The sequence below is a fragment of the Micromys minutus genome (assembly GCF_963924665.1).
Source record: "Micromys minutus genome assembly, chromosome: 14".
NCBI classification, from domain to species: Eukaryota; Metazoa; Chordata; class Mammalia; order Rodentia; family Muridae; genus Micromys; species Micromys minutus.
Genome location: NC_137983.1, coordinates 43,212,405 through 43,230,721, shown reverse-complemented (window position 1 = coordinate 43,230,721; position 18,317 = coordinate 43,212,405). Strand labels below are relative to the sequence as shown.

The 18,317-nt window shown below is 40.5% G+C and overlaps 1 protein-coding gene across 2 annotated transcripts in view; it reads left to right on the top strand.

Moving 5' to 3' along the window:
- The window catches only part of NSD3 (nuclear receptor binding SET domain protein 3), a gene marked incomplete at its 3' end in the record, with an annotated part of 101,636 nt that overhangs the window by 16,847 nt on the left and 66,472 nt on the right, over positions 1 to 18,317 (top strand). For both annotated transcript variants that reach the window (XM_080929009.1, XM_080929008.1), the window contains exon 2: positions 17,095 to 17,816. In XM_080929009.1, the coding sequence (XP_080785135.1) occupies positions 17,139 to 17,816 (678 nt within the window). In that variant the 5' untranslated portion in view covers positions 17,095 to 17,138. The remainder of the gene's footprint in view (positions 1 to 17,094; positions 17,817 to 18,317) is intronic.

The following is an 18,317-nucleotide window of genomic DNA, read 5'->3' as shown; positions in this document are numbered from 1 at the left end:
GCACATAGCAAATCTGTTCTAATTTATCAGTTCTAATTCATGTTACAAACATCTGCTGGTTCTCAGTAACACTTACACTTAATGGTAATAAAATATTTTGATAGTTAACCCAGTCCTGTGTTCCCTAGTATTTTTTTCTGTCAGGATTAATTTATTGATATTGTACCAGGTACTGCAGTTAGCTGCAGGTCTTCAAAGAGAATTTATTCCAGTGTTCTTAATATGCACTTAATTCTCCCCTTAGTTTCTGGTACCTACCCTTCCATCCCCAGTTATGTGGTGTGTTTTCATTAAATGCATCTAGTTGGATTTCACAGCATTTCAAGAAAGAACATTTTAAAAACCAACTTGGTATTTATAATGCTGAGGAGCTCTGAAAGTTCTTAATTGAAATTCTTTGAAGTGCTATCTACTGTCAGCTTTCAGAGAACCGTTCGGCTCTTCTCAGCCTGGACAAGTCTGATAGCCCACATCTCACCTTTTTAGCCTAGATATTTTCTGCCAGGAGGGACTGACTCTGTCTCATTTATCTTTTATCTCTAGTGCTCAGGACTTGACATAATGCAGGCACTCCACAGGAAGTGCTGCACTCTTATCGGGACTGGACTCAGCTCCACCTCCACTGTTGCCCATTGTAGGCCGTAGGATTATGGGGCCAAGACAGAGTCTTCACCCTCTACTGTTAGACTTAGCTCAGTGTCTAACCATAAACACTTGTTCTTTAGAGAAATCTGAATAGATTGGGGCTGGGGGGGTAGCTGGGTTGTAACATTTGGTTTCTTTCCCATTATAGCAACAACAGAATGGGAAGGAAGGTGGCGCAGGCATGAGCCTTCCCTGGACCTTCTCAGACCACAAAGGGTAATTGACAGCAGCTGGTGCTCAGAATTGATGTAGTCAAGTATTCTACTGTTCCTTCTTGTGTAGATGTTTTGAGAACATGCTCACCGTGTGCACGCGCGCACACACTCCTTTCTTTATGTTAAAGTAGTCCTGTACTAGGTATTTAGTGTTGTGGTGGAATGTAAGTAGAATGCTTTGTTAGAGGGGGAGGCACTTGCCCTTGCTTTAGAGGTTATGTGATGTGTTACCATACCCCAAATGGCATTTTAAGGCCTCTTGGAATGAATTAACACCTGAACAGAATCATAAGACTGAGTGATGGCCGAGAGAAAAAAATGGTAACATGGTGGAGGGCAAATGGGAGACCTGAAGGTCTCTGACTATATAGGCAGGTGCCACAATATCAAGGGGCTTCAACTTTTTTGATTTGTTCTGAGGCATAGAAAGTCTATTAAGGTTGAATGTTGCTTTGTTTGTTTAATGAGATCTGTATGTTTTGTCTGCATGCATGTATGTGTGCAATGTAAATACCTTGTATGCATAGAGGCCAAAAGAGGGTATTTGATCCCCTGAAATAGGAAATACGGTTGTGATTGAAATAGGAAATGTGGATGCTGGGATCCCAACTCTAGGTCTCTTGCAAGAGTAAGAAATGCTCTTAACCTCTGAACCACATCCTTCCAGCCAAAGGTAACTTTGGAGGAGTTTATTTTAGCTTAGCTCCAGAGGGCTGGATGTCCATAATGGCCCAGGAAGCAACCAGAGACAGAGAGGGCAAGCAGGAAGTGGGGTGAGGCTTCAATCCCACCATGTCCTCTCTCTAGCAGTGCTCTACATCCTAACCCTTCTCTAATGCCACCAACTGGGGGTCAAGGGTTCAAATACATGAGTGAGTCTTTGGGGAACATTTCTTAGTCAAGCCACATATGTCTTTTGTTTTGTTTTTAAGTACTGTTTATGCTGTAAAGCATGGGTCAGGGATGGATAATGAGGGAAACAGGAACACGAGTTAGGAAACACGTTCTAATTAATGTAAGGAATCTTCCAGCATAAGCAGTGAGTGGAGGAAGTAGGTGGACTTGGGAGAGAACGGGAGAGTGGAGCCTGTGTTGACTGCAGCTTGTCTTCTCACTGGTGGGCTTCACTGTCACATGCCTCTAAAAACTCAGACTGATGCAAGCAGCCATTTGTCTTACAATCTCTTTGGTTTTTGTTTTGTTTTTATCTCTTTGAGACAGTGTTTTACTGTGTAATGTTGGCTGGCCTGAGATAGCTGTGTAGACCACCATGCTCCTTTGGCCTGAGCTAGCTGTGTGGACCACCCTGCTCCTCTGGCCTGAGCTAGCTGTGTGGACCACCCTGCTCCTCTGGCCTTGATCCTAAGCCTCCAGAAAGTGTTGTGATCACATATAGCTGTCTTCAGACACATCAGAAGAGGACATTGGATCACATGACACATGGTTGTGAGCCACCGTGTGAATTGAACTCAGGTCCTCTGGAATCTGTGCTCTGAACTGCTGAGCCATCTTTCCAGCTTCCAACAGGGGTTCTTAATAATGCCCAGAAAATGAAAAGCAGTCTGGTAGTGAAGCTCAGGAGGCAGAGGAAGATGGATGTCTGTGAGTCAAGACCAGCTTGGTCTATATACGGAACTTAAGCCAGTCATTCCATGTAGTGAGACCCTATCCAACAAAACACAATAAAAATTTTTAAAAAGGGATATCTTTTGCAACGCTCATTAATAAAGATCTCTAATCCTCACTAATAAAGATCTCCTGTTGTGAGTCTGCTTTTCCTAAATATTTTTGTTTTACCTTTTACAAGCTTTTTTAAAGTTTATTTTTATTATTTTATGTGTATGAGTATTTGCCTGCTTGTGCATCTAGGCATCACATGAATGTTGGGTGCCCAAGGAGGTAATGAGCCAGATGTGGGTGATGGGAATCGGACCCAGGTCTTTCACATCAAGTGCTCTGAATTACTTAGCCAACTTTCCATCCCTTGTTTTACCTTTTATAATAGCTCTGTAGTCTACATGGTGTATTGTTTATCAGTATGGTGAGACGTCACTATGTATGTATGTATGTATGTATGTATGTATGTATGTATGTATGGTTTCTTTCTGTAGCCTTGGCTGTCCTAGAGCTTCTTGTGTAGACAAGGCTGGCCTCGAACTCACAGATATCCTCCTGCGTGTTGGAATTAACTGGCCACCATGCCCAGCTCTGCTGCCTGTCTTTCTCTGCGTGGCGAGCAGTTGTCTCAGTGTCTTTCCTTCCTGGCTGTTTCTGCTCTGCTGCGCTGCCTCCGTCCAGTCACTTGTATGCAGGCTTGGCTTTTGTGACTGTGTCCAGATTCTGTTCTGGTCTGTCCCTTTCTGCTACTTCACCTTTTAATTACTAGACCTCAATGATAAGTGTAAACCATTTTGTTTTAAGCACAGTTACCATGTACATTGAAGCCAGCAAGTCTTTGGATGGATAATATAAATTTTATTGTGAAATGTACATACTTAATTTTTTAAGAGAAAAATTTGTCTAGTTGTAGGAGGTTTTTGAGACATAATTTATGTTTATTAAAATTCATTCTTTTTAAATTTTAATTAATTTTTATTTTAGACAGGGTCTCACTATATAGCTATAGTTAGCCTAGAACTTGCTATGTAGACCAGGCTGGCTTTGAACTCACAGAGATCTTCCTATCTGCCTCTCCAGTCTGTCACAACATCTTCCCCTAAAGCATGCACTGTCACACTTGGCTAAAATTCTCTTTAAGTGTACAGTGGGGTGACTTTTAGTATATTTATTTATAGGTTGTACAACAGTCATTTCTACCCAGAGGCCCCAATTCCCATTACACATAAAGTAAAGACTTAAATTTTTTTTCTTTCAAAATCTGAGACCTAGTGCTGTGGTAGTCCAGCTACCTGAGGCTGAGCTGGGAGGAGAGCTTGTGCTAGAATCAGGGAATCCTGGAAACTTCACTAACTAGATATGATTTGCGTCTTTGAAAGCTAAGTAAAGTCACATGAGAATATAAAGTGAATGACTTGTAGGAATCCCCAACCTGGATCGAACTCAGATGGTCAGACTTGACAGAGGGCACCTTTATTGCCTGAGCCATCTTTTCAACTCACTTGTTATTTTTGTTAATTTTTAATTGTTTATTTTTTGAGCAAGTAGGTTTTCCATTTAAACTCAGAAATTAGTCATCAGCTTATATGTATTTTTTGTTTTTGAAAGGCTACCTTGGAAAGTACCTTTAGTGAAGATCCACAGATGAGGTTACTAATACAGAATGTTAGTTCTCATAGGAAGAGACTGTGGTGCTTTTGTAGATAAAACTGTTTTATTAGCATTACTGCTGGGAGGCCATTCAGGGGAAGGTTTCCTATACCATAGCCTTTAGTTTTCACTTAGCATCAACCAAAGTGATAGGCATTCGTTCATTGCTTCTCTCCCTTCCTCCCTCCTTCCCTCTGTCCCTCCCCCTCCCCTCTCTCTCAAGACAGTCTCACGGTGTAGTTCTGGCTGTCCTGGAATTCACTATGTAGACCAGACAGGTATGGAACTCAGAGAGATCCACCTGCCTCCTCCCAAATGCTGGGATAAAAGTCTGTGCTACAAACTCTGGCTTGGTAGAAGTTCCTTTCAAACCATAAACTTTGATATCTTAAATTGTCTTTTAAAAAGCCACAGGAAAACTTAAAAATCTGTGAAGTGTCTGGAGAGATAATGCTATTATATAGTGGTCTGAATTGTGTTTGCATTACCACAGGTTTCACAAATTGAGAGAAAATGCCCAAATTGTAGTCAGAAACTAGATACTTCTACCCCAGTTTTTGTATATGTCTATATAAAATGTCATTGAAAGCAGTACGTTTTGTTTGTTGGCAAATAGTGAATTTTGTAATCTACTGTTTGCTCTCTTGGGGCAGGATGATCGACAGACAAATAAAACAGCCACTGCCACTCGAAAATTTGTAGTTACCCACAAAAAATTTTCAAGGAGGATCTGTTTTGTTTGAAAGATTGGTCTTCTATTGAAGTTACTGTGCCTAATTCCGGTATTGCCTTTCATCTCTGGGAAAGAGATGAGATGCTTATCAATTCTAGCTGCTTTTTGTGAAGGTAAACATTGTTACTCATTTCCTTCTTGGTGCTGTGGAGGTGTGTTCAGGTTCTTAGAATCCTGTGGAGTTCTGTTATTTTTTTCTAAGAACTCCATCACCATTTATAACTTAATGGTAATACATTAAAACTGTGAGTAGAAACAACCCATTAGAGCCTCTCACTGGGGAAGCTGAGGCAGGAGGATCTCTGTTCCAGGATAGAGACCCTGTCTCAAGATGAAACAAAACCAAAAACCAAAAGATTATATGAGTTATAGAAGAAGAATGCTGTTTTTGGTGTAATTTGGACTGGTAGAACTTGACTTTTTCTTCTGTTCTTATTAGCTGCTGAGTGGCTTCCAGTTTTAAAATAGGTATAAAGCAAAATAGCAATTTCCATTATTCTAAATATTTGTTAAAGCAAAATAGTAATTTCCATTATTCTAAATATTTGTTGTATTACTAAATGTTAATTTTAAATTATGAAATCAAAGTGACAATACAGAAGTTGATTATTATTATTATTATTATTATTATTATTATTATTACTTTTTTTTTTTAAAGACAGTTTCTCTGTGTAATCCTGACTTCCCTAAAATTCATTCTGTAGACCAGGCTGACCTTGAACTCAAGAGATCTGCCTGCCTCTGCCTTTTCCCCTAACTCCCAGTGGTGGGATCAAAGGTAAATATCACTACACCTATCCTCAAAATTTGTAATTTAGAGTTCAAAATTCACACTGATCATATCTATACAGAGACTGAACACAGAACCCCAAAAGGATGACAGCTCTGTGTACTTCAAAGACTTTTACACTGTTCCACTCTTTAAAGGTTAAATGTCTTTTTAGTTGCTTTTTGTTTTTGCCATAGTGGTGGACAAACAATAAAATTGCCTGGTTTTTGAGGATCAGCATAGTAGGCTCATTTCCACAAACCACATACATTCCATTCTTGTTGCTATGGAAACACATTGTCATTAGATTTATCATAAACAGTTTATATGAAGAAACATCTTGAATCTTTGTTTTTCCTGATAAAATAACAGGTCTGTTCTGGACAGTGTAGAGAATGTGTTAGAGTCAGATACTTTAGTTGTTATAATGTGGTTATTTCAAATATACTGGATTATATTTGCTGGAGTAGTTCTGATGTTCTTGCTGATTCTATTGATTATGGAAACTATGTTCTAAGTTTCAGTTCTGTAGTACTAATCACAGGGTTTTAAGTAGATATGTTTATATAATGGCCTTTAAGATAATGCTTTCGTTATATTAACATCTCCCCGTAAGCTTTTTATACCATATTGGACTATTTAAAATTTAGGGAACTTTGGTTAGACTAAAAGGAATCTCAGTGGTGGCAAGGTAAGCAGCTGTCAATCAAATTTGTGAGAAAGCCTTCAACAACTTTTTTTTAAAATTTCTTTTTTAGGTTTATTTATTTTATATGTATGAATGTTTTGTCTAAATAGATGTTTGTGCCTGGTACCCAAGAAGGTCAGAAGAGGGTTGTAGGATCTCAAGGAACTGGCGTTAAGGATGGTCATGAAGCACGATATGGATGCTGGGAATCAAATGCTGCTCTTGTACAGGTCCCTGGTTGTTTCCCAGCATCCATGTGACTCCATAATTATCTTTCATCTAGCACCAGAGATCTGATGCCCTCTTCTGACTTCTTTGAGCACTGCATGCATGTGGTGCACAGGCACACAAGCAAGCAAAACATCCATACACTTAAAAGTGAATAGGGCTGGGAAGAAAGTTTAGTGGCTAATAGTATGTATTACTCTTCTAGAGGGTCTGAGTTCGATTCTCAGGACATTAGGCAGCTCACAGTTGCCTAGACCTCCAGTTCCAGGGTATCCTCTGGCCTCCTCAAGCACCTCCACCACACATGGTGCATGCGCGCGCGCGCACACACACACACACACACACACAGTCTTAAAATATTTATTAAGTGTTAAATAAATATTTTTATGTTGTGTGTATGAATGTTTGTCTTCATGTGTGTCTGTGCACCACATGTGTTTCAGGCACTAGGAATCCAGTCAGGATCCTCTGGAAGTGAGTAGCCAGAGCTCTTTTCTTCAGACTGAGTCATTTCTTCAGACTCCACAATGTACAAATCTTAAAACAAAATTCACATAAACAGATAATTCAGCGTTCCTTTTAAGAGTCATGTGCAGGAATGCAGGAGAATTACTAAGACGAACTTGGCTTTTATAGCTGTTTCTTTGGAATCACTGGGAACTCAAGGGGTGGGTGGAGTTAAGAGGAAAAGGTGTTTAAAGGGCTCTCTATGTAGGAACTGACAGTAGTTGAGGCACATGGGTGTGACATAAGAGCACAGTCCTCGCAGAGAGCCTTGAGAGTAGCCAAGGAAGGGTAGACCTTGCCTGGAGGGTCTTAAGTGCTCTTTCCGTCACGGTATTCAGACGTTTCTAGGTAGTGGGAAGCCTAAGAAAGGAGTTTGTCTGGAAAGCAATGCATTCAAATTTACAAACTGACATATTGAAGGGTTAAGTGGACTGAAGCAGAAATAGGTCAAGTATATAGCATCTGAGGGACACTTCTGATTCTGAAAGGCCTTAGTGGTGATCCATAGAAGGACTTTTGAAGTACAATCAAATCTAAAGAGAAGAGGTTGACATTGAAATAAAGGAGAATGTATATGATCTAACAAGTAAGTCTGAAAGGTAGAGTCCAGCAAATGCACGCTCTGCCAAAGAAGATTGATCATTCTGTTGATTCATTAGGTGTCTTAGCTATGCATTTAACATGTTAATGCCTAATGCTTGGTATTTTTATTTTAAAGCTGTTCATTTAAAATACGTAATATGGGTACTTTCTTTTTCTGTCTTTGGTTTAACTTAAGAATCTAATCCTCTTTCTTTCTGCTTCTTTTTTCTTTCTTTTGTGAGACAGTGTCTCACTATGTAGGTCTTGCTATGTAGATCAATCTGGCCTAGAACTCAGAGAGATCCACCTGCCTCTGCACCCTGAGTGCTGAGATTAAAGATGTGACCTTCCATGCCTGGCTCGATATACTTTTAAAAATTGTTATCCTTCCCATAAATAAATTGGAAGAAAAATAAGAGTTTACAACTTTAGTTGATCATTTTCAACTTTCTCTCTTCCCCTTCCCTTCCATCCTTCTTTTCCTTTTCCTTCTCTTCCTTTCATTTTTCCTTACTTTGAAACTGTGTGGATAGCTGCAACAGAAATTTAAAAAGCATTAAGCAAGTTTATCTTTAATATGAATCCATGTATATTTCTGTGTATGTACATGTTTGCTCATTGTATGTGCATGTGAAGGCCAGAGGACAGCAATTAGCATATATGCATGCTTGTTCATTGTATGCTCATGTGAAAACCAGAGGACAGCAATTAGTGTCATCCTCAATTGTCCTCATGATGTCTATCTGTGTTCTCCCTAGTGTGTATATGTGCATGAGGACATGTGTGTAGTGTACATGTAGAACCTAGGGCCAAAAGACACCTTGTAGCTGTCAGTTTTCCCATCCACCATGTGTTCCAAGGATTGAAGCTGGTATCGTTGGGCTTGGTAGGAAGGCCTGATTGTCTCACCAGCTTGCTCTGCCATTTTTTTTTTTTTAAAGCTTTTTGTTATGCAGTTTTATTTACTTAAAAGTACAGATTACAGGGTTGGGGATGTAGGTCACTTAGAGCACTTGGCATAGACAAAGCACAGGCCTGATACCCAGCTCAGCATAAAACTAGGGTATGGTGGGAGGCAGGAGGGTTGGAAGTTTATCGTTTTTCTTGACTACAGAGCATGTTTGAGGCCAGCCTGAGCTATATAAGACCCTGTCAAAAGAAAGTCTAGGTGAAGTGCTGTGGTTGTCTTTCACCAAACTGTTAGCTCTAGAAGGGTGTGTGTGTGTGTGTGTGTGTGTGTGTGTGTGCTCGTGCACATGCATGCAGTATGTGGAGTGCTTGCTTTCTTGTTGTTATTTTGTTTTTTATTTCACATATTTAGGAATTGGGAAATAAAATTACTCTTTAAGAGCTGATGTTGTTGTGCAGCGCATGTATTTGGAAACTTCACTGTTTGTGGGACTGTGATCTTAGTGTTTGAAAAGTGTGGATAATAGTATTTTTTTATATAGAAATATTTGGGGAAGGACTTAAATAATGTAACAAATATAAAACATTTAGGGGAATATTGATTGATATATAGTAAACTGCTAACTGTTAACTGTTGGTGATACTAATTATTTCTTTGTTTGTTTGTTTTTTGTTGTTTGCTGGTTTTTGAGACAAGTTTTCTCTGTGTCCCTGGATGTCCTGGACTCCCCTTGTAGACCAGACTGAGCTCAAATTCATAGAGAGATCCATTTGCCTCTGCCTTTCCAAGTGCTGGAGTAGGTGGATCTGAGTTCAAGACTAGCCTGATCTACATAATGTATTACAGGCCAACCAAGACTACACAGTGGGACTCTGTCGTGAATGGGGATGGGGGGGTGCAATCTGCCGCCAGTTAAACTGAGCAGGTCCCTTTCTTGACGGAACCTGGTATGGCTGCAAACAGCAGTGTCCTTGTAGGACATGTTTGTTGTCTGAATGGGCTGCCCTAAGGGATCCTAGGGACAGTTTCCTGGCAGCTGTTCCTGTGTGTCTGATCTCAGTGCTGTCATTAAACTAAGCTCCAGACAGGTACGTGTGATGCCTTTGGGGAAGCCCTAGGACACAATGGCCAGGTCATGTCCATCCACACCAAACTGCAGAATAAGGAACATGTGATTAAGGCCCTGGATAGAAGCAACTTAAAGTTTTTAGTTCTCTGGTTGTGGGGTCAGCTATAAAACCACTTACGGTGCCTTTTACAAGGGACAGAGCCTATACTCCGAAGTCATCTACTGTGCTGTCTGTACTCTACCAAATCATGTTTAGTAATCTCATATCCAGTCTGCCAACCAAACAAACAAACAAAAATGAAAAAGACATGGGTTTCCTAAGAATAAGGAATTCTCATGTAAGTTAGATTAGTGTTGTACTTCTGAAAATTATTAGCTGCAGCTGGAGGTATAGACACAGGAGTTGTACAGCATGTGCGAGGCCCTATGTTCAACCCCAGCACCACAAACAAAATTACAAACTTAAAAGATTATGTCTCTTAGAAATGACAAGCTACAACCACAATAACACAGCAACATGACTGCCTAAGCAAGACCTAAACAATGACAGTACTGTTGGGTATGTTAACAGGGAGGGGGAGTCCTCAAAGAGTCCTACCTTAGAGACTATCTACTGGCAAGTACTGACGGAGAGAAGGAGAATTATTCTTTCCAGAGATGAACACTTATTTGGTTATCTAATGCAAAAACACCACCACCAACAACAAAGCAAAACCAAACAAAGTAAAAACCCTGGAATCATGTACATGAAAACAGTACAGTACAGTAGACTCAAAGATTGTCTGTCTGTCTGCCTGCCTATCTACCTACCTACCTATTTATTTCTGTCCATCCATCTATCCATCTATTCATCCATCCATCATCTATCTATCTGTCACCTATCTGTCCATTCATATATCCATCTATCATCTACCTACCTACCTACCTATTTCTATCTCTATATATCTATGTAGATGTTACCTACACATGTATGTGTAGTTAGAGGTTTAGCGATCAGGAGAAAACTTAGTGGAGTCACTTTTTTCCTTCACCTTTATATGGATTCTGGGGGTCAAACTCAGGTTGTCAGACTTAAGTAGCACCTTTAATGGTTAAGCCATCTTGTAGGCTCCATGTATCATTTCTTTCTTAGATTGTCTTAGCCTTGGAAATGATACTTCAGAGCTTTTGCTGTACTGGGTTATCACATTCTGAGCCACGTAACCATGGATATCTCACTGTGGTCAATATTTGCTAGTAACCAGTTTAAAGTGCTAGCTGTTACGTATCTCTGGTGCTTTGAATAAGATTCCCCCCCTCCTCCCCATAAGTCTTGGCCATTTAAATTCTTGCTCCTTGTGGTAATAACAAGGAGGACTGTCCTTATTGAAGGAGGCTTGTCACTGTGGTTGGGCTCTGAGTTTTCAAAAGACTCCAAGATGCTCTTTCTGCCTGCTGCTTATGGATCTAGTTAGTTCTCAGCTGGTCCTGTCACCATGCCTTTGCGCCACCATAATGGACTCCAACCCCATGAGCCATCTGTCCAGTTAAATGTCTTTTTTTTTTTTTTTAATATGTTGTCTTGGTTGTGGTATTTGCCAAAAATAGAAAAGTAACTAAGACAATCTCCATTATATATATTTCTGTTTTCTATCTTTATTTAAAAAGTAATCTAGGGTGACTTTTAAACTGCTGTTTTAGTTGAAACACCTTTAGTAGCCCCTTAAGTCTTAGAGTAGTACGAAGTTGTTCCTAGTCGTAGTGGCACATGCCTGGAGTCTTAGCATTTGGAGGCTGAGGGCCATACGCACCTAGGAAATGGAGACAAGTCTGTATGTACTACAGTGTGAAACTCATTTCTCTCGAGCACATAAAAGAAACCTAGGACTAGTTCCTGATACAACGCCCTTTATTAGCTCTGCTTTGAAAATATGTTCTCCTTACTTGTCATTTAAGATCTCTTTGCTTCTTAATTTTTTTTTTTAAGACAGTTTCTCTGTGTAGACCTAGCTGTCCTGGACTCCCTTTATAGAACAAGCTGGCCTCAAATTCACAGAGAACTGTGTGTCTCTGCCTCCTGAGTGGGTAGGGCTGGAGAGTTGGCTCATTGGTTAGGAGCACAGTTGCTTTTCCAGAGGACCCAGGTTCAGTCCTCAGCACCCACACGGCACCTGGCAACTTTTTATAACCCTAGAGTGTGCCACAAATAAACATGGCACATTTGAAACACCAAAGAGAAGCCAGCGAGTGTAGCAACAGAGGTAGATGCAGAGGCTTCATGTTGTTACTGTTCTGTGCCTTAGTAATAATACTAAGGGGGCAGCAACAACAAAACCACGGCAGACATGGTGAAACATCCTTTAATCCCAGCACTTAGGAGGCAGAGGCAGTTAGATCTTTGTGAGTTGGAGGCCAGCCTGGTCCATATAATGAGTTTGAGACCAGCCAAGACTATACAGTGAGACCTTGTCTCCAAAAATCAACAAAACCCCACAAAAACAAAAGACCGAAAAACCAAAACTAAACAGAATAAAGTACCGCCATCTCTTTCCCATTGAACCCGTTATGTGCAGATAGAAGCCAAAATCTTATGCATACTAGGCAAATGCTGTACTAATTGAGCCACACCCACAGCCTTCAGCATGATATTTATGAGGGGTCTTCATCGTTGATTATAGCAATCATTCATTTTCCTTGTTAAAGGATTTTGAGGGGAATAGGTTGAATAATTGGACTTTCTTTTTAGAGGTGACTGGATATTATAAGGAAAATAGACTATGAAGAAGTAGAAGGAGGTTAGGAGGTGTCGGTGTTAATTACTTTTCTTGTCCCTATGACCACATGCCTGACCTGAAGCAACTTAAGGGAAGGAAGGTTTATTTTGACTTATAGTGTGAAATGGTATATTCATTGTGGTGGAGAAGGCACAGTGGAAGCAGCTTCTGCTCATGGTGGGGAGAGCATGCAGCAGCTGCTTATTACATGCTTCCGATAAAGGAGTAGAAGGAGAGGGACATGGGGAAGACCAGGGGAAGGGTTGGGGAGGGGTGGTTGGAAGATGAGAGAGGAGGGGTAGGAGGGAGAGAAGAGACTAGATGAGATGAGACACTCATCCTCCCCAAAATGGCTTTCTCCACTTCTAAAATCACACAACTTACCAAAATAAGGTCACCTGGAAAGAGCCAAGGATTTAAATACATGAGCTTTGGAGGTTAGGGGGGCATTTTCACATGAACCATAATGGCAGCTGTGGAATAAGATCATCAACAGAGATGCGACAACACGAACAATTGGAGTTACATATGTCAGAAATAAAACTCAAGTGGTGCCCCATGATCCTCAGGTTCTTGCTAACACATGTGGTGTTTTTTTGTTTTGAAGAACACATTTAGATAGAATAAAAACTGGGTGTCAGATATGGAGATATGGGCATTTAGATTCCTGGTGAAGTTTCTGAGGAAGTGAGAAGTCTCCACAGTAGTAACATTGAAGGCACATTCAGGAAGGTGCCTTGTGCGAAGAGCTGCGTTTTCCATTTTATGCAGCTCCTGTTGGCTGCACTGACTAAGAACAAATCAAATGTAGAGTTAAGTGAGTGTAATGTGATAGGAAGTCCACAGTTTAAAGCTGTTTGGCTCAGAAAAATTGGTTCATGCACATGCAGCTTAGATTGAGAGGAAAAGGGCACAGAAACCTAGGACAGGCCTGGAGGAGATTTGTTATATTATGAAGCTGTACTGTTTCTAAGTTTGCAGTTAGACATTTTGGAAGTCTGATTTCAAGAACTATTTTCTAACTGCTGTGAAGAAAGACATTAGATGCAAGACATATCTCAATAGCAAGATGTGCTGACCATTGCCCTTAATCTCAGCACTTGGGAAGCTGAGACAGGAAGATTGGCAGGAGTTAAGTCCAGGTCTACCTGGGCTACATTCAAATCAAAACAAAAGAACTATTTAGAAAATCAATTATCATAGTGTAGGATAAGGTGTTGAGGGCTGGTGCGTTTTGCAATTAGTATAGAAATCAAAGAATAAGTCAGATTTTAAAAGAAACTGCCAGGTATGGTGCTGCATACCTACAATTAAAGAATTTTAGCACTTAGGAGGCAGAGGCAGTTGGATATCTGAGTTTGAGGCTGTATAGCAAATTCCAGTGCAACATAGGAAAAACAAAATGTAACAAAATAAGAAGAAACTTTGGCTTTGTTCAAACTAGTTTAATGATTTGAGAGAATATGAGTCTGTGCTTTGTAATCTGGAAGCTATGAAAGGGTGGAGCCCGACAAAGAAGATGAAGAAGTGAGTTAGGGAAAGACCTGCTTCAGTCCCGAGGGTGTGACTCCTGAGGTGAAAGTGTGGTTGTCCTCATGCCATCAGGCTCTCTGTGGCAAAGACTCTGAGAATAGATTAGAAATCAGGAAGTTTAGTCTTCAAGCCAACACTGATTAGCTTGTGGCCCTGGGAAATTACTTCTCCAGCATTCAGTGTAGTCATCTAACAAGTGAAGCTAATGCACATCTGCCTTGGCAGCCTTCTAGAGTTGTTTAGCACATCAAATAAGCATGTGTATCGGGCCTGGAGAGATGACTGAGAGGTTAGAGTCACCTCGGACAGCTCACAGACCCTGCAGTTTCAGTTCCGGGGTATCTGGATACCTCCATGGGCACTTGAATCACATGTATGCACACATGGTGCATGCACACACAAATTTAAAAAATACTTACAGTACAGGAATGTAGCTCATGAGTAGAGTGAATGTTTAGCATACACAAGGCCTTGGGTGTAATCTCTCTCACTCTCAGCGTGTACAAACACTCTTGTCACTGCAGTTCCCCATGTAATATAAGGTGGTTATGGCACTTTTCAGTTCAAACTAAAACAAAATCATTTGTAGTTAGGGCTAGAGAAGGGAAATAAGAAAAATGTCAACATTTTTTTAAACTTTTGATTAATAAAAAGTATAAAAACTTGAGTCTGAATACATGTATATGAAAACTTGGTAGACTGATTTGGGAGACTCATTTGGAAGTTTGTATCATGACAGTAACCACAGCTAAAATGCAGCTTGTAGCTTATTGGATGTTACTATTTAACATGTCTTTAGGTGGAAGTATCCATGAAGAGTTTTATTTTTATCTGTGTGGTACTGTATGTTTGGTAACAGAATTAGAAGTCACCCTTTTATATATTGCTTTTTTGTTACTGTGATGACTAAACAACTTGGCATGGGAAGAGGGAGGGTTTGTTTCATCCATCTTTGAGGAAAGTTGAGCAGGAACCATGGAGAAATGTTGCTTGCTCCTCATTTCTGCTTAGCTAGCTTTCTTACATTGCACAAGACCAGCACAGGATAGTGCTGCCCAGTGTGGGCGGGGCCTGCTGTACCATTTGCCAATCAAGAAAATGCCCACAGGCCAGTCTGATTGAGCAGTCCCCCAGTGAGACTCAGATAACTCTGGGATGTGCCTGGTTAACAGCTGTGGCTAGGTAGGAGAATCCTCTGTCTGTTGCTGTGAGCTATGTTTTTGTCAAGGCTCAAACTTGAGAAATGTTTCTGTCTTTATTTGTAACCTAAGACATCATTTGTAACGTTTCTCAGCACTGTCAGTGAATGGCATATGTTAGTTAGCTGGGCACAGATTCTGGAGCCAACTGAGTTGAACCTTAACTGTCAGCTGACAGAGTTGTGTTTACTTGTCTTAATTCTCACTGCCTCTACTTCTCCATCTGTTACAAGGGATAAGATTTGGGGAAAGGCTATTGAGAGGATTCAGTGTTGAACTCTGTATAAAGCACTGTTTAAACCTTGGAGTTAGTCATTAGAATAGTTGCTAATTTGACATTTGTGTAGGAATAAAGCACTTGAACAAAAAGAAGGAACCCTCTAGAAACTGATAGCTTGGAGGAGGAAATGGGCTTTAGAGGCACATGAGCCTGCATTTAGTCTAGAGCTGCCTTGCTTTGTGGTTTTGGTAGGCCACTTAACCCCTCACTCAGACCTTTGTTTTTACAGGAATCACAGTGCCTAACTAGCAGGTTGTTATGAAGAGTAGATGAAATGACATATAAACACCTGGCCCAGAGGAGCTTCTAAGAGAGTGAGACTGCTGCTTACCCTCCCTCCCCCTGCATCTTTTTAGATGTTCTTTCATAGCTCTGTTTGGCCTGGAACTCACAGTGTAGATCAGGTTGGCCTTGAACTCAGAAAGATCTGCCTGCCTGCTTTTGCTTCCCCAAGTGCTGAGGTTAAAGGTGTGAGCCACCACAACTGGTAGCATTTGCCTTCTAATTAATTTGTAAGCAATTTAAAAATGTCTCAGGCCATTTGTTCACAGTAGAACGAACAACAGCTGTATGAGTGGATGGATTTGGCTCAAAAGTCAGTTGCTAGGTTTTGTTTTGGGATGTGGTCGTAAAATACTCATGCTTTAACCCCCTACACACAGACTTTATTAAAGTGGAATCTTTAAGAGTAAGATACCAGCATGTGCATTTAAAAATGATTTTGCAATATATGCCACTTTAAAAACAAATAGATAATGGCCAAGAGTATAGATAATTAGACAGCCTTACACATTAGCAATATGATCATATGAACTGTATAGTATGGACAGTAGAACAGTTTTGCAGTTAGATAAAAAGTTTTAACATCTGCCGTATATGAATACATATATGCATAGATTTATAGTTTGATTTTTTTTCTCTCTCTTTGAGACAGGGTCTTCTTGTATATTGCTCAGTTTGGCCTCCAGCTCAAGAATCTTCTGTCTCTACCCCTCAGTCATGCAGTGGCAGGCATCTAATACTGTACCCTGCTGAAGGGAACATTCTTCAGGAGCTGTATATGTATAGTACATGCCTGTAATCACAGTACTCAGGAGAGAAGTAGGGGAATCATGAATGTGAGGATAGTGGTACCCTGTCTCAAAAGTTCTTTTCTGTAGACATGTTTGTATACTAAAAACTTGTAAGCAGCTAATTAATGTATAGTACACACATGGTTGACTCTGTTAAAGTGATGCTATAGTTTGTTATATAACTGTTTAAAGAGTACAGTATAATAACACAGGTGTGGTACACACCTTAAGTCCCAGACTAGGGAGGCAGAGACAGGCAGATCTCTGAGTTCAAGGCCCGAGGGATCCTCAAATTCAGTTCTAAGACAGCCATGGCTACACAGAGAAACCCCATCTTTAAAAAGAAGAAGAAGAAGAAGAGGAATAAAGTATACATGTATGAAAATGACTTATACATGCTAAAGGTATTATGGAAGTAAGCAGGACTTTTGCTGGGTGTGATGGTGTGCTTCTATAATCTCAGAAACATACCTGTGGGGATGAGTCAGGAGGCTTCTCAGTTTAAGGATATCCTGTTTTATGTAGGTTTAATTTCTGCATATCTGAATGTGAAAATCAGGTATAAAATGCTTGTATAATCATTAGTTGGCTTCTTACCTATTAGAATTTTAATACTTTTTAATTTTCTTCTTTTCAATTGTAGGCTCGATGAGAGAAAGGGAAAGTTAAGGATGCTGGAGCAGAACAATGGATTTCTCTTTCTCTTTCATGCAAGGGATCATGGGAAACACAATTCAGCAACCACCTCAACTCATTGACTCAGCCAACATCCGCCAGGAGGATGCCTTTGACAACAACAGTGACATTGTTGAAGATGGTGGCCCGACACCCTTCGAAACTACTTTGCAACAAGGTTTTCAATATCCACCTACAACGGAAGACCTTCCTCCACTCACAAATGGCTACCCACCTTCAATCAGCTTGTATGAAACTCAAACCAAATACCCGCCATACAATCAGTACCCCAATGGGTCAGCCAACGGTTTTGGTGCAGTTAGAAACTTTAGCCCTACTGACTATTACCATTCAGAAATTCCAAACACAAGACCACATGAAATTCTGGAAAAATCTTCTCCTCCACAGCCACCTCCTCCTCCTCCTTCGGTACCACAAACTGTGATTCCAAAGAAGACAGGCTCACCCGAGATTAAACTAAAAATAACCAAAACTATCCAGAATGGCAGGGAATTGTTTGAGTCTTCCCTTTGTGGAGACCTTTTAAATGAAGTACAGGCAAGTGAGCACATAAAGTCAAAGCATGAAAGCAGAAAGGAAAAGAGGAAAAAGAGCAACAAACACGAGTCATCCAGATCCGAAGAGCGCAAGTCACACAAGATCCCCAAGTTAGAGCCAGAGGGGCAGAATGTAAGTCAAATGGTCTGTGCAGTTTTATAGCCTTCCATGTTTACTGGAGGTTGAAAATCTTTTTTATGTTTTTCTTTTCAAATACGAATGTTTCTAGTGAGCTCTTCCCGCCATTGATGAGGTGCTGGGAATGTAATGAGTAAATACTTGATGAGTAGAGAATATTTTTGAAGTTTTTACACCAAGAATCTTGTTTCCTTTTCTCTCCTCCCGCCTTATTAGGGAGGGGGCTTTCCGAGACAGTCTTTCTCTGTGTAGCCTGGCTGTCCTGAGATCCACCTACCCCCTGCCTCTTGTGAGGCTCAATTATTTTGACTTCTTCCTGGTTTTGGAAGATGGAGACAAAAGGCAAAGGAAAAAGGGATTTTATATTAGGCCAGACTTGCTGACAGATCTTAAATTTAAGATGGTTGCTACTAACTAAGCATGGGAAGGGGGCAGGTGTCTCTACAGCCAGAGCATCCCCGGGGCTGGGGCTTCCGTCTTTAGTTCTAGCACTCA